This window comes from Odocoileus virginianus, chromosome 1, assembly GCF_023699985.2.
Source record: "Odocoileus virginianus isolate 20LAN1187 ecotype Illinois chromosome 1, Ovbor_1.2, whole genome shotgun sequence".
Classification (NCBI taxonomy): domain Eukaryota; kingdom Metazoa; phylum Chordata; class Mammalia; order Artiodactyla; family Cervidae; genus Odocoileus; species Odocoileus virginianus.
The window spans coordinates 89,583,060-89,598,588 of record NC_069674.1 but is presented as its reverse complement, the minus strand read 5'-3'; the positions used below and the strand labels follow the sequence as shown (position 1 = coordinate 89,598,588).

The 15,529-nt window shown below is 36.4% G+C and overlaps 1 protein-coding gene across 8 annotated transcripts in view; it reads right to left on the bottom strand.

Moving 5' to 3' along the window:
* The window catches only part of DGKB (diacylglycerol kinase beta), an 824,229-nt gene that overhangs the window by 539,242 nt on the left and 269,458 nt on the right, over positions 1 to 15,529 (bottom strand). For 4 of the 8 annotated variants that reach the window (XM_070470763.1, XM_070470758.1, XM_070470752.1 and 1 more), the window contains one exon: positions 6,328 to 6,363. The exons of 2 other annotated variants lie outside the window; for them this stretch is intronic. In XM_070470763.1, coding sequence (XP_070326864.1) covers positions 6,328 to 6,363 — 36 coding nt within the window. The remainder of the gene's footprint in view (positions 1 to 6,327; positions 6,364 to 15,529) is intronic. 2 more of the 8 variants (XM_070470765.1, XM_070470776.1) reach the window with 1 other exon arrangement.

The following is a 15,529-nucleotide window of genomic DNA, read 5'->3' as shown; positions in this document are numbered from 1 at the left end:
GTTCTAATATTGTGCCTGTATTAGTGCATGTGCTAAATAAATGAAAATTATTGTGAATAATGTAAAATAGGTATGGTTCTTCCATTAGGGTGCTCTTTAATATCACCATTATGTAAAATGTTTGTTATATTTTCAAATACATATATATGAAAAAGTTAACTAATTACAATAGGCATATTTTTAGATGAGTAAAGCTCAGCAACCTACATTTGAAAATCCATAGCATGTTGCACTGAGTTCAAGCATGTAATACATGGTGGGTGTGGGGATATTTTTTTCTGAGTTCTAACATGCAGGTAAATAAAATGTGGTAACAATATTTTATAAAAATCTACATTGTGAAAGTTACCATTTATACATCATATATTCTGCCTTGTAATCCAACATTTTTATTTAGCATTAAATTCTCAAATGCTTGAGTTTTAAGATCTAAATAAAATTTAAGTTGACTAGTCACAATGGAACTCAGCATTTGTGTCCATACTATTTATAAATGTAATTCTGGGCATTTAAAACATGTGAGTGAAAAAAATAATAAATAAAACATGTGAGTGTATATCTGTAAAGAATTACCAAATTATCAATTAATAGTATTTTATTCTTAGCCCATAAAGCTGGGCTTCCCTGGTAGCTTAGCGGTAAAGAATCCACCTGGCAATGCTGGATACATTCAATCCATGGGTTGGGAAGATACCCTGGAAGAGGAAATGGCAACCCACTCCAGTATTCTTGCCTGGGAAGTCCCATGGAGAGAGGAGCCTAGTTGGCTACAGTCCATGGGGTCCCAAAAGAGGTGGGCATGACTTAGCAACAAAACAATAAAAAAGTGTATAGCTGGGGGAAATCCTGTGTGGTTGAGAATCTCTAACTGGCAGAAAGCACTTGTTTAAGTGATTTCGTGTCTTTCTGGGGGATCATCCCTCTGAGAAAACTGTGGACTAGACCAAACTAGTGCTTTCTAGTAGCAATTGTAAAATAAAAAAAACAAATTTTAAAACCCTAAATTGACTTTTCAACTTTAAAATTTTATTTTTAAAGTCTAGAATCATAAGAGGTATATCACAGATTAATGAAAAAACTTCAGTTGACTCATCAGCAGGTGAATTTTACTATATGATCTAGATAATAAAACATATTTATTCAAATACACACACACACCCCCCACCACCACCAAGAATAAAGTGGTTTCTTTGTTTGATGGAAATATGCTTAGTGGTTGGAATTTCTAGAATTAATCAGACTGACAATTTAAAAACAGGAAAGACTCATAAACCATTTAATATTTTTCCATGGTTTTCTTTGTATTATACTCATTTGTTTCATGTTTATTTCCAAACTGTATGGAAGTCTCTCTGAGCTATTCACTTTATGTTACTTAAGCAGCATAGGATAACAGGAGGGTAGCTGAATACTTTTCCCTATTTCCACTAAGAAAATCTTTACTTCTTTTTGATTCTATATGAGGCACAGGAATGGTCAAGCAATTACATCTTTGAAAAATCTGATGTCCACAAAAATGTCACTGGCCCGCATTGGGGGTTGATTCTCCCTGACTGGCCAAATTCTATTATGATATCTAAGAATGTTACTTCCAATGCTGAAGTTATAGAAAAATTTCAAGAAGAGCTCGCCAGCGCGTTATTTTGCATCTTTATTCAGAATAAAATTGCTCTGTGATAATACCGGGCACTACTTATCACTTCACCTTCAGTTCTTTTTTTTTAAGTTTTGGGGCTCTAAATCACAAACTAAATTACTTTATTATAATTAAGGTAAATTTTGTTCTGCCAGATAAATTATCCTAGATATAAAGAGTTGGAAAATTATTGCTTCAATCAATAGGAATTATTCAAACACTGAAAAGAGCTGCTTTAACCAAGAAAAATGAAAGAACACAGAACATATAACTACAAAATATAAAACGCAGTTATCGATATTTCAGCATTTTCAAATATCAACCATTTGTGTTTGCTATGCAGACATTTAAAACATAGAAATTCAGTGTCTTCTGATCCTTAGACTCCACTAGTAGCACAACAGATCTTAACTGGCCAATATGTTCTATTAGAATTCCAAATAATCACCATCATCATAAACAGAGAAGAAAAGATGAAAAGACAATCCACAGAAAACAGAAAGACACGATAAATGAAATAAAAAGACGTCACCTTAAATATGTGCTCTAAAAAAAGTCTTTTTCTATCTCATGCTGGTTCTCAGAAGTAGAGTATTTGTAAGTTGCTGAAAAGTGCTTTCACAAAAGATATGTTTCCCACAATACTTAAGCCTGCTGTTATTGATCACTCACAAATGACAAGCAGCAAGTGATGATTACCTCAAGCATAGGATTTTCTTCTTTTTGTCCAATCTCAGCATGAGAGACAGGCAGCGGCAAAGCGACTTGATTGGTACAAAAGCCACAAAGGGTGGGGGTGAGTTTTGCTTGCCCGCCAACAGTATCCTTTACTGGAATCTCATAACCTGCTTTCTCTGCTTCTACATCACTTGCCCAAGTGGTGACTTAGCCCATTCTGCCACTGGAGCTAGTCCCTAAGCATTTCCCTGAAACTCTAGGATTTTAACCCAAGGAACAGGATATAAAAGATCTCCCTGAAGCAGGAGTGTAACCATGTTCATCAGGGTTTAAACAAGTTACAAACTCCACGAAACTAACTTAATGACAGTTGCAAAGCTGCACCTTTAATTATCATAACCTTATTACAAGATTTAAACATGTTCCTACTGAGAAATATTAAATCAGTCCAATCATGGAGAAGGCTCAAAGTCTACCAGAAATCCTTAGAAGTTGCAGTGAAACACGGCTGAGTAGCAAAGTAGTCTTGAAATTTTAGAAATACTTTATACAGTTTTAAGTATAGCTATGACAAATGATATAAAGATTTCCATTTCTTTTTAATTAGTTAGATAAATACTTATTCAAAAAGCAAAAAATATTTTGTACAAAGGCAAAAATATGGGCTTGGAGGTTGTATTCAAGCTTTGTCTCTGTAAAGACTTGGGCAAGTAAGTTATTTACCTCCCTAAGCCATCCCTTAATTCATCTATAAAATGGGAAATTTCATGTGATGATAAATTGAGAAAAAGCAGATAAAGTACTAGCATAAATTAGGCACTCAGTAAATGACAGTAATTTTTAAAATAGTTAAAAAAAAATCTCAGGCTGTTTAGTAAAGATGGGTATCGTGAAGAAGTACTTTATTTACTTTATAGTATTTTATTTGTTTTTCCAGGATGTCTCCATAACTTGGTATGATAATCTGAGTCTTTTGTAGGAAGACAGAGGAAAACAAACGAGACAGAATCAATCCTAGTCTTAACATACCTGCAGGTGCTATTCACCAACTCAGCCTGAAGGTTAAATGTATACCTTGATCCACAGCCCTGGTTTTCATATATCACACATGATATGCATATTCTCGTCTAGCATAATTTCATACTGAATGTTAAGTATGAAAGATTAGAAGATTTCTGTTCAAGAAATTCTGATTTGAAGAAATGAAATTTAGGAATGGGAAAGTCCATGTGAAAATCATTTGGACTGTTTACTAGCTATGGCTGGGCCACGAGAAAATTAGGTCAGGGTATATAGACTCACGGAGAAGGCAATGGCACCCCACTCCAGTACTCTTGCCTGGAAAATCTCATGGACGGAGGAGCCTGGTAGGCTGTGGTCCATGGGGTCGCTAACAGTCGGACACGACTGAGCGACTTCACTTTCACTTCTCACTTTCACACATTGGAGAAGGAAATGGCAACTCACTCCAGTGTTCTTGCCTGGAGAATCCCAGGGACGGGGGAGCCTGGTGGGCTGCCGTCTATGGGATCACACAGAGTCGGACACGACTGAAGTGAATTAGCAGCAGCAGCAGCATATAGACCTCAACACCACTCACTCTCCCTTCCCTTGATAAACCGTAATAATTGATGGCCATGGAAAACTTAAGATTAAAAACCTATAAGTAGCTCTCTTGTATTTTCATAGTCATTGCCTCTTTCCATCATCTGAGTTAAAAGCTTAATTTAGTAATTTCTATGTAGCCCCCTATCTGTTTATGCAAGTTCTAAGTAGAATTTATCTTATAATTGGAACTGTGTAATTTAATTATCACTCAAACCAATGAGTTTTGAGTATAAAATAAGGTGTTACCATGAAAAATTACTTACATCCTTTGGAAAGACCATAAAACAAGATGTGTGTGTGTGTGTGTGTGTGTGTGTGTGTGTGTGTGTGTGTGTATGTAGGAAGAACAGTCAAGTTGGCCTGGAAACAATGTCTATAAAAGATCTGAGAATTAGTAATAAAAAGTGAGAGGTTATTTTACACTGAAATTGATTTGTAGATGTTTGTGAGTTTTTCTTTTACTTTTAAACAATTAAAAGTATTTTCTTAATAAACAAATGCCTTTTCAAAAAGTAAGGTTTGCTTTTGTTATACTTTGAAACAATTGATAATTGAAACTTATCATGGGCAATAAGGCTATGATGTATGCAAGAAAGGGTATATGCCATTTCTGAATAATAGATGTATCCACACAGAAAAGCTCTTGCTCCCATGTGAAAAGTTTAGCCAATAAATATACATTTACATATATGCACACACAAAACCAATATAGCTCCAGTATATATATATATCCAGTATAGGAAGGCATTTTAAAACTTCATAGCAGAAACCATTGACAAATTAAAAAATTCATGTTTTGAAAACAGCAATTTTGGTGTATTAATTTTATTTATAGTGTACAAATTATATAACTAAATATGGGAGAGCTTTTGAGATCAACAAGTCTAAAGAGAAAATTTTTAAATTCTCAGTTAATTATCTGATGAGCTATGATGGGGCAAAAATAAACTCAATTACCTTAACCATAAAGTTAATTCTCTGACACTAAAAAAATTAGCATAAATAATAGGCTTCCCTAATACCTATCTTACCTGAGTGTGTAATTTAACATGTCTACTTTAGAAAACTTATAATAATAATGGTATCAGCTGACTTAAAGAATACCAAAATAGTTTAATATCTCTCAGTAGAAACATATATCAATCATAGCTACTAGCATATTTTAAGTACGTCTGTAGTTATAAAATGAAATTTTAAAAAATGTATGAGGCAGTCTACACTGACTAGAAAATATTTTAGAGGAAAAGAGAGGTTATTACATTTCTGTGCAATTATGTAATCTTCTAAGTGGTGTTGGAGAAGATTCTTGAGAGTCCCTTGGACTGCAAGGAGATCCAACCAGTCCATCCTGAAGGAGATCAGTCCTGGGTGTTCATTGGAAGGACTGATGTTGAAACTGAAACTCCAGTACTTTGGCCACCTCATGTGAAGAGCTGACTCATTTGAAAAAACCCTGATGCTGGGAAAGATTGAGGGCAGGAGGAGAAGGGGATGACAGAGGATGAGATGGTTGGATGGCATCACCGACTCAATGGACATGAGTTTGAGTAAACTCCCAGAATTGGTGATGGACAGGGAGGCCTGGCGTGCTGCAGTCTGTGGGGTCGCAAAGAGTTGGACACGACTAAGCGACCGAACTGAACTGAACTGAAAATAAATCATATCCATATAGTATTTAGATATCATGAGTAATATATTCTAACCAAGCAGATTCAAATTATAATTTTAAGTGAAAAAAATACCATCTGAGCATATGCTTTAGAGATAATAGCAACTGAATGGGGTATCGTCACAAAAAAAGGTGGAGGCTTTACTTCATTAATTTGAAGGTAAAGTTAACACTTTACTGAAAATAAATGCTATGGCAATGCCTACATTTATTTTCAAAATCAAAGTCATTTATTTAGTGACTATATTGTATTCCTATGACTTCCTATGCAATGTTATATGCTAAGTGATTAATGTTTTAAAAATAATAGGTACTTCAATGTGAACAAGAGTTTCTCGATTTACTATCACTGCAAGCTACATTTTAAGGGCCTACACTAGTGAACTGTTTGGATTTTCTGCAAAGTTTAAATGTGACAAATAGGAATAACGCTATTCTTATACACTGGTCAAAACTCTGCAAAGTCACTCTTATTTTATCCTGCTTATTCTGTGCCACATAACTTCTTATTTCCCTAATGCCTGTCATGAAGGTAGATGGTAAAGGCTTCAAGTATATCCCTACATGTAAATATTAATGCAAAGATCCCAATTCCTAATGTAAGAATATGAGACAAAATAAAACATATAAATTAACATTAGTATGTCACTCTCACAGCCCAAAATGGTCTTTATAACAATACAGGATGCATAATGACCTATAATTGTAAGTGTGAAAACCTTTTTTGCTTACGCACCTCAGGGACTGAAACTCCTGAAGTGGGCAGAGTCTGCTGAAAAAGAGAAGTTCATATTAAAGCTGAAAAAAAGTCATACTGAAAGCAAATACCAATGAAAATTATTATATCACTACACACCTGTGAAATAATTTGAGTACATTACAAATGCATTTATTTGTCATAATTTTTCTTCTCACTTTCTTTAATAAACAGAGATCTCTTCATGAAATAAAGATCATTCTAAAGCAGAAGAGATCATGTTATAGAGTTACTTATTTAAAATACAATTTCATATACTTAGTATACTAATATTTGGTCAATTTCACAGACCTCTCAATAATAACAGTGATATATTACACTCATATTTTGGAATAAGACCTCATCTCCAAGTTCCATTATCATTCATAAATCATTCTTACTAACTTTTTAACTTGCCCATTTACCCAGCCCACTATTTCACTTTCCAGTCCAACTCTCAATTCTATCTCAAAAACACTCATCTTCTTTTTGATGTAGATACAGCTTATGGAGTTGAATTAATTTGTGATATTCTGAAAATAAAAAGTATATACTACATTAATAGCAGTAAGAATTCAAAATATAATGAAATAAGTGGGAAAATTTTACTTGAGAATAATTATTAAAAGATTAAGTTAAATACACTGGAACCAATCTTTGTGGCAGTATATCTCTAATTACCCACTACCCTTCCTTTTCTGAGTCACATGGGGAAAGTTGTTTTTCTTTTGTTTGTTTGTTTGTTTTGTTTGTTTTTTCTGGCAAGAAACAGAGATTCATTTACCAAATTCCAAAAGGTTGTGTCCTATGGGGCTTTATACCATAAAACACAAATCTGGAAGAATAGGTGATAAATTACACTCATCATACTAGATAAATATTTTCTTTGGTTCGGGCAGGAGTAGGAAAGGTTGATAGGAAGCTAGTTCTTAGACACTGTGTGTCTCTAGAAAGAAGAGAACACTCAGAATCCTTGAGTTTCCTCTCCTGTACCAAGCCATGTGAGGAGAACTCCCAAAATGAGAATGAAAGAGCTGAGTGTTCAGGTATTAGTTTACTCCCTTACCGAGCAGAAGACCAGAAAGGAAGCCAAACCCAGAAAAATAAATTCCTGCATGAGAGGTTCGTGGCTACTTGTGCAGAGATGGACTAGAAGGATCCAGTACATCCAAGAGCAGAACAAAACAAGTGTAAGACTGCCCTAGAGAAAATCAGTGTTCAGGAATAAAACTCTTTCTGCCTTTTTATACTGTGAAGGAAGACAGTGAAAAAGCTGGAATAAATTCAACATTAAAAAAAATAAGATCATGGGGCATCATTTCATGCAAATATAAGGGGAAAAGGTGGAAGCAGTGACAGATTTTCTCTTCTTAGGCTCCAAAATCACTGTGGACACTGACTGCATCCATGAAATTAGAAAATGCTTGCTTCTTGGAGGAAGACTATGACAAACCTACACAGCATATTAAAAAGCAAAGACCACTTTGCCAACAAACGTCCATATAGTCAAAGTGATGGTATTTCCAGTAGTCGTGTATGGAGGTAAGAGCTGGACCATGAAGAAGGCTGAGCACCAAATGGATGCTTTCAAATAGTGGTGTTGGAGAAGACCCTTGAGAGTCCCTTGGACAGCCAGGAGATTAAACCAGTCAATCCTAAGGGAAATCAACTCTGAATATTCACTGGAAAGACTGATGCTGAAGCTGAAGCTCCAATAATTTGGCCACCTGATCTGGGGAGCCGACTCACTAGAAAAGACCCCAATTCTGGGAAAGATTGAAGGCAAAAGGAGACGAGGGCAGCAGAGGATGAGATGATTGGAGAGCATCACCAGTTCAATGGACATGAACTTGGGAGAACTCCGGGAGGGACAGGGAGACCTGGTGTGCTGCAGTCCATGGGGTTGCAAACAGTTGGACATGACTTAGCGACTGAACAACAATAACAACAATACAACACTAGAATATATTTCCAGAGTATAAATATAAAATACTGTAGCAACTGATTTTCATCAAAAAAAGTTATGGAATCTGGGAAGATGAACTTGGGACAACTATCCCATTAACAGGAGAAGCCTCTGGGGACCACTGCTGCTGTTTCTCAGATGGATTGACAACAGGTTTGATAGAACTTTTATTGAAAGCTTCTGGCATTAGTAATATGCTTGACTTCTGAGTCCAAGTCAGCCAACATAACACCCAGAACAATTGGAGGTAGGGAAATTGTGTGTATTAGCTTCTGTTTGGGCCAGCTCAGAGCATTTTGTCAGCCTTCTAACTTTCTTACTTCTTGGTTGAAGTTTAGATCTAAACAAACATTTAAAGACACAGATGTAGTTCTTCCATCTTTATTACAATATACAAATGTGTGATCTACTTAAATCCAGAGTAAGTGGCTTATCCTATTCTATGGCATTGTCCTGAGACCATCTCCAGGGACTCTCAAGAAATCAAATAAAGATGCTTAACCAGCAGTCACTACACATGGACATCACCAGATGGTCAATATCAAAATCAGATTGATGATATTCTTTGCAGGCAAGATGGACAAGCTCTGTACAGTCAGCAAAAACTAGACTGGGAGCTGACTGTGGCTCAGATCATGAACTCCTTATTGCAAAATTCAGACTTAAATTGAAGAAGTTAGGGAAAACCGCTAGGCCATTCAGTTATGACCTAAATCAAATCCCTTACTATTAAATAGTGGAAGTGACAAATAGATTCAAGGGATTAGATGTGATAGACAGAGTGCCTGAAGAAGTATGGATGGAGGCTTGTAACACTGCAAAGGAGGTGGTAATCAAAACCATCCCCAACAAAAATAAGTACAAAAGGCAAAATATTGTCTGAGGAGGCCTTGCAAATAGCTGAGAAAAGAAGAGAAGTGAAAGGCAAATGAGAAAAGGAAAGATACACCCATCTGAATGCAGAGTTCCAAAGAATAGCAAGGTGAGATAAAGTGTTCCTAAGTGAACAATGCAAAGAAATAGAGGAAAACAATACAATGGGAAAGACTAGAGATCTCTTCAAGAAAATTAGAGATACCAAGGGAACATTTCCTGCAAAGATGGCACAATAAAGGACAGAAACAGTATGGGCCTGACAGAAGCAGAAGAGATTAAGAAGACATGGCAAGAATACACAGAAGAATTATACAAAAAAGATCTTAATGACCCAGATAACAATGATAGTGTGATCACTCAACTAGAGCCAGAAATCCTACAGTGCTAGTGGAGGTGATGGAATTCCAGCTGAACTATTTCAAATCCTAAAAGATGATGCTGTTAAAGTGTAGCACTCAACATGCTAGCAAGTATGGAAAACTCAGCAGTGGCCACAGGATTAGAAAAGCTGTTTTCATCCCAATCCCAAAGAAGGGCAATACCAAAGAATATTCAAACTACTGCACAATTGCACTCATTTTACATGCTAGCAAAGTAATGCTCAAAATCCTTAAGCTAGGCTTCAACAGTATGTGAACTGAGAACTTTCAGATGTACAATGTGGATTTAGAAAAGGCAGAGGAACCAGAGATCAAATTACCAACATCCACTGGATCATAAAAACAGCTAGAGAATTCCAGAAAAACATCTACTTCTCCTTCACTGACCATGTTAAAGCCTTTGACTGTGTAGACTACAAGAAACTGTGGAAAATATTTCAAGAGATGGGAATACCAGACCATCATACCTGCCTCCTGAGAAACCTCTATGCAGGTCAAAATCAAGAGTTAGAACCAGACATGGAACAACAGACTGGTTCCAAATTGGGAAAGGAGTACATCAAGGCTGTATATTGTCACCATGCTTATTTAATGTATATGCAGAGTACATCATGTGAAATGCCTGGCAGGATGAAGCACAAGCTGGAAACAAGAGCAGGGAAAATATTGATAAATTCGGATATGCAGACGACACTACCCTTACAGCAGAAAGCAAAGAGGAATTAAAGAGCCTCTTAATGAAGGTGAAATAGGTTAGTGAAAAAAGCTGGCTTAAAATTCAACATTCAACAAAGATCACGGCATCTGGTCCCATCACTTCATGGCAAATAGATGGGGAGACAATGGAAACAGTGACAGACTTTTATTTTCTTGGGTTCCAGAATCGCAGTGGATGGTGACTGCAGCCATGAAATTAAAAAATACTTGCTCCTTGGAAGAAAAGCAATGAAAAACCTAGGCAAGGTATTAAAAAGCTCAGAGATTACTTTGCCTACAAAGGTCCATATAGTCAAAGCTACGGTTTTTCCAGTAATCATGTACTGATGTGAGAGCCAGATAGTAAAAAAGACTGAGCGCTGAAGAACTGATGCCTTCAAGCTGTGCTGCTGGAGAAGACTCTTGAGAGACCCTTGGAAAGCAAGGAGATCAAACCAGTCCATCCCAAAGGAAATCAACCCTGACTTCATCAGAAGGACTGATGCTGAAGCTGAAGCTCCAATACTTTGGCCACCTGATGTGAAGAACTGACTCACTGGAAAAGAGCCTGATGCTAGGAAAGTCTGAAGACAGGAGGAGGAGATAAGAAAGGATGAGATGGTTGGATGTCATCACCAACTCAAAGGATATGAGTTTGAGCAAACTCCAGGAGATGGTGAAGGACAGGGAAGCCTGTGCATGCTGCACCCCATGGGGTCACAAAGAGTTGGACATGACTTAAGAGATTGAACAACAAGAAGGGCATGAATCTCATATGCCTTCTATCTTGTGAAGCGTCTATGCTCACTCTGCACGTGCAATGGAGAGCCAAGTGAAAAAACTATAGTTATCAAATGGTTCAGAATAACAGCCAAGTGCAGTGCAAGAACTTCAAATAGCTCCTGTCCACCCCAGCACCACCAACAGAGATAAAATAATCTATGAAAGTCATTTTTAGATAATTATTGGCATAGAAAGAATTATTACTGATTTTATGGAATAGCTAATATTTTCATAATAATATTATAAATGTTGTTCTTATCTTAGAACTTTCCTGCTGAAATATTTAGAGATATGGTGTCATGCTAGTTGCAATTTACTTCCAAAGGGTCCAACTTAATAAATTATATATTAGTGTGTGTATTTTTATAAAATATATACACATGCATACATATAGCCATATATACATATATAAGAATGACTGAAAATTCAATCATTTTATATATATATATATATATATATCTCATCATAAGAATGACTGATAATTCATACAAGCTTGGGAATATACTGGATTCATATGTATTGTGTTTGAGAATACTTGTAATGAAATTTGCAGAAAAAATTGATCTCTCTTTTTACCTTCTTACTATATCCTCTAAAACCTGAAAGAGTGCAAAAATCTATAGTGAAATAAAATATGTGTGTGTATATATATATGTGTGTGTGTGTGTGTGTGTGTGTGTGTATACATTCTCAATGAAAACATGACAATTCTAAAAGTTTGAGTGAAGACAGCATGATGTGCGTGGGAGGCAGTAATGAGCACTATTTTCATGGAGACTCAAAAGAGTTCTCTTTTCAAAGTTAAAAAACACAGGTATGCATCCAGGTTGCTGGGAGAAAGAAGCAGAGAGACACACAGAGGGGCTATCTGAAAATAAAAAATAAAAGGAGGTTCTTCAAAAAATTTTTTCAGATGAGACGGAAGCTTATATAAAAGCTATTAGTCTTTTCCAAATCTATTCATTTTGAAAGTGAAAAGAAAGAAAGAAAGTGAAAGTCGCTCAGTTGTGTCGGACTCTTTGCAACCTCAAGGACTATATATATAGTCAATGGAATTCCCCAGGCCAGAATCCTGGAGTGGGTAGCTGTTGTCTTCTCCAGGGGATCTTCTCCACCCATGGATCCAACCCAGGTCTCCTGCATTGCATGCGGATTCTTTACCAACTGAGCCACCAAGAAGCCTAAGAATTCTGGAGTGGGTAGCCTATCCCTTCTCCAGAGGGTCTTCTAGACCCAGGAACTGAACTGGGGTCTCCTTCATGGCAGGCAGATTCCTTACCAGACCACTTTTGGAGGGGAGATTGCGAGGGGAGGGGGGGTTGCGTGGGGAGGGGGGATTGCGAGGGGAGGGGGGATTGTGTGGGGAGGGGGGGTTGCGTGGGGAGGGGGGGATTGCGTGGGGAGGGGGGATTGCGAGGGGAGGGGGGATTGTGTGGGGAGGGGGGGTTGCGTGGGGAGGGGGGATTGTGTGGGGAGGAGGGGTTGCGTTGGGAGGGGGGATTGTGTGAGGAGGGGGAATTGCGTGAGGAGGGGGGATTGCGTGGGGAGGGGGGATTGTGTGAGGAGGGGGGGTTGCGTGGGGAGGGGGGATTGCGAGGGGAGGGGGGATTGTGTGGGGAGGAGGGGTTGCGTTGGGAGGGGGGATTGTGTGAGGAGGGGGAATTGCGTGAGGAGGGGGGATTGCGTGGGGAGGGGGGATTGCGTGGGGAGGGGGGATTGCGTGAGCAGGGGGGATTGCGTGGGGAGGGGGGGTTGCGTGGGGAGGGGGGCACGGCGCAGGCTTCCCTGGTGGCTCACCTGGTAAAGAACCCGCCTGCCACGCAGGAGACCTGGGTTGAATCCCCAGGTTGAGAAAATCCCCTGGAGAAGGGAACGGCTACCCACTGCAGTATTCTGGCCTGGAGAATTCTCTAAGCCACTATTCATTTTGAGGGAGTGTCAAATGGTGAAAAAAAGAGCTCTGAGATTGTACTCACAGGGGTTTGGAATGCAAAAGTCTACAGGGACCAACAAGATACTACAAATGGACCCAATGCCACAAAAGGCAAAGACTGTGCCAAGTTGGATAATAAAAATCCCATTTTAAGGTATCCCCCATGAAAACACAATGGGATGAAATTGAAGCCTGGCTGCCATTTTCCTACCACTTTCGTAGAGAATCTGTTATTTACAGATACTTATGTTTGTAAGCTTCATCTTTCTCAAGAGTAGGGGGGATGTGAGTTATCTACAGAGAGAGTAAAGTTGGCAGAGAGGTAGTAGAGAGGAAGAAAGTAAGGAAATAGTAAAAATTTTGTCACTATTTCCCAGAAAATGGGAAAGCAGCTGATAAATAAAAGGATCAAGAGAAATTAAGAGCTCAGTGGGAACTAGAAGTAATAAATACATAAGAGAAAAAGCAAGCAGCTCTGAGAATTTCACCATCAATGCTCAGCCATCTGACAGCAACACCAGAAATTCACTCCAAGAATAAAGGCGATGGAAACAACATATACATAGGCTCATTTTCAATCAAGATATATAGGCAAAGAGTATACATTAAATTAACTTGCTTATCAGTAGCCTAATCCTGAGTTACAATAAGAAAACATGGCATCTGGGAAAAACAATAAGCAGCAACTTGACACAAAACAAATTCAGAAATTGCATACTTCTTTTTTTTCATCTCTGTATGTAATTTTTAAATATCAAGGGTGAGCAGAGTAAATGTTTCAGTTTTTTAAAAATTATCATGAGTGTGTAACTCTAAATGTAATGCATTTTTAATCAGAATTAATACAAGAGCTGTGTATTGTTTTATTTAAGCAAATGTGAGGCATGACTACAGAGGAATGTGATTGATTTTATTTAATCAGTACCATTTTAATATTAAACAGAATACAAAGAACAGATAATTAGTTTAAAAGATACATTTGCCTTCAGGGCACTTATTAAGTTTAACTTAATATTAAGAATTTTTAAAAATCCTATTATTCTTAAGTATTGAGATATCTCTTGTCTTCATATTTTCTAACATGTAATCATTTTAAATTGACAATTTAATTCAAATTGTCATAAAACAAAGAAATAAATCTTTGGTGGAGACATCAGAAGTTTGACAATGTTTAAAATATAATCATAGTATAGTTCTAACATTAAAAGTGTCATGGTTATTTCAAGAGAATGCCAAATTAACAGAATTATATCATTAAATGTATTTACTTATTAAAATATATAATTAGTTATAAACAATTATTAATTATATTAACACCTTATACCAATATAAGAATATTCATATATTTTTGAAAATGCTTATGGTATCATTTAATGCTCCCGGTAAAACAAGATATCCCATTTTCCAGATTGGAAACAGAATCAAAAAGTTTAGATGATTAGCCAAGAAATAAAGTTAATGACAGAATTCAAATATATTGCTTCCCTGTGCAGGCATCATTTATTAAAACAAAAGCAAACTTAACAAGAACTTTTTTTCAAAGCTTTTGTTTTATAGCCACATCTCTATTTTTTAAGTGATTTGGAAGCAAAATTAATTTAAATGTTGACAAACACAATCAAACAGTTAGAAACCACAATGTTTCCCTGTTCTGACTGAGAGAACAGGCTTGGACATCAGTATGGATTAGTTTAATACAAAAACTTTCAATGCCATGATAAACCTAAAGTGGCCAAATAAAACTAGTTTAAAAAGCTCGTTTTCCTTATATATAATGGATATTTCTGGCATTAAAAAAGGAAAGCAGTTTTGGGCAAAGAAAAATGGTCTTTGTAAAAATGATGCACTGCTTATCCCTAAGAGGGTAAATTATTCCTTCCTCACATGTGATAAAAAAAAAATATATATATATATATATAGGACATCTCTAGGTATAGAAACCAAATATGTTTCTAGGAATTTTATGTTTTACATTGAAGTGTCATAATTTATTTAACCTATTATGATTTTGCACATTCTTAAGTATGTACACTCAAAAATCTGAACATAATACAAATTTTTAAAGGAAATGGATCAAAAATGATTTTTATACTTCTGTTGTTTATTAACATCTTTAACCAAAGGTTATTTCAATGTATGGCAAGTGTATCAGTTAGAAGAAACATGAACTGTTTCTCGTTTCCCCTGGCCCTTGACATATCTGATTAATATGAGAGAAGGAGGGATGGATTCAGAGTTTGGGATTAGGAGGTGCAAACTATTATATACAGAACAGATAAACAATAAGATCCTGTTGTATCCTATAATAAATGATAATGGAAAAGTATGTGAAAAATAATATGTATATTCATCATATATAAAGAACATATATATGACTGAATATATATATTCATTACAAATAATGAATATGTATATACATGATTGAATTATATATAAAACTGAATCACTTTGTTGTATACCACAAACTGAAATACCATTGTAAATTGACTATACTTCAATAAAAAATTGTTTTTGTTAGAAAATACACATACTGTAATCTTATCCAGTGTTCTTAGCCTAACCACTTAT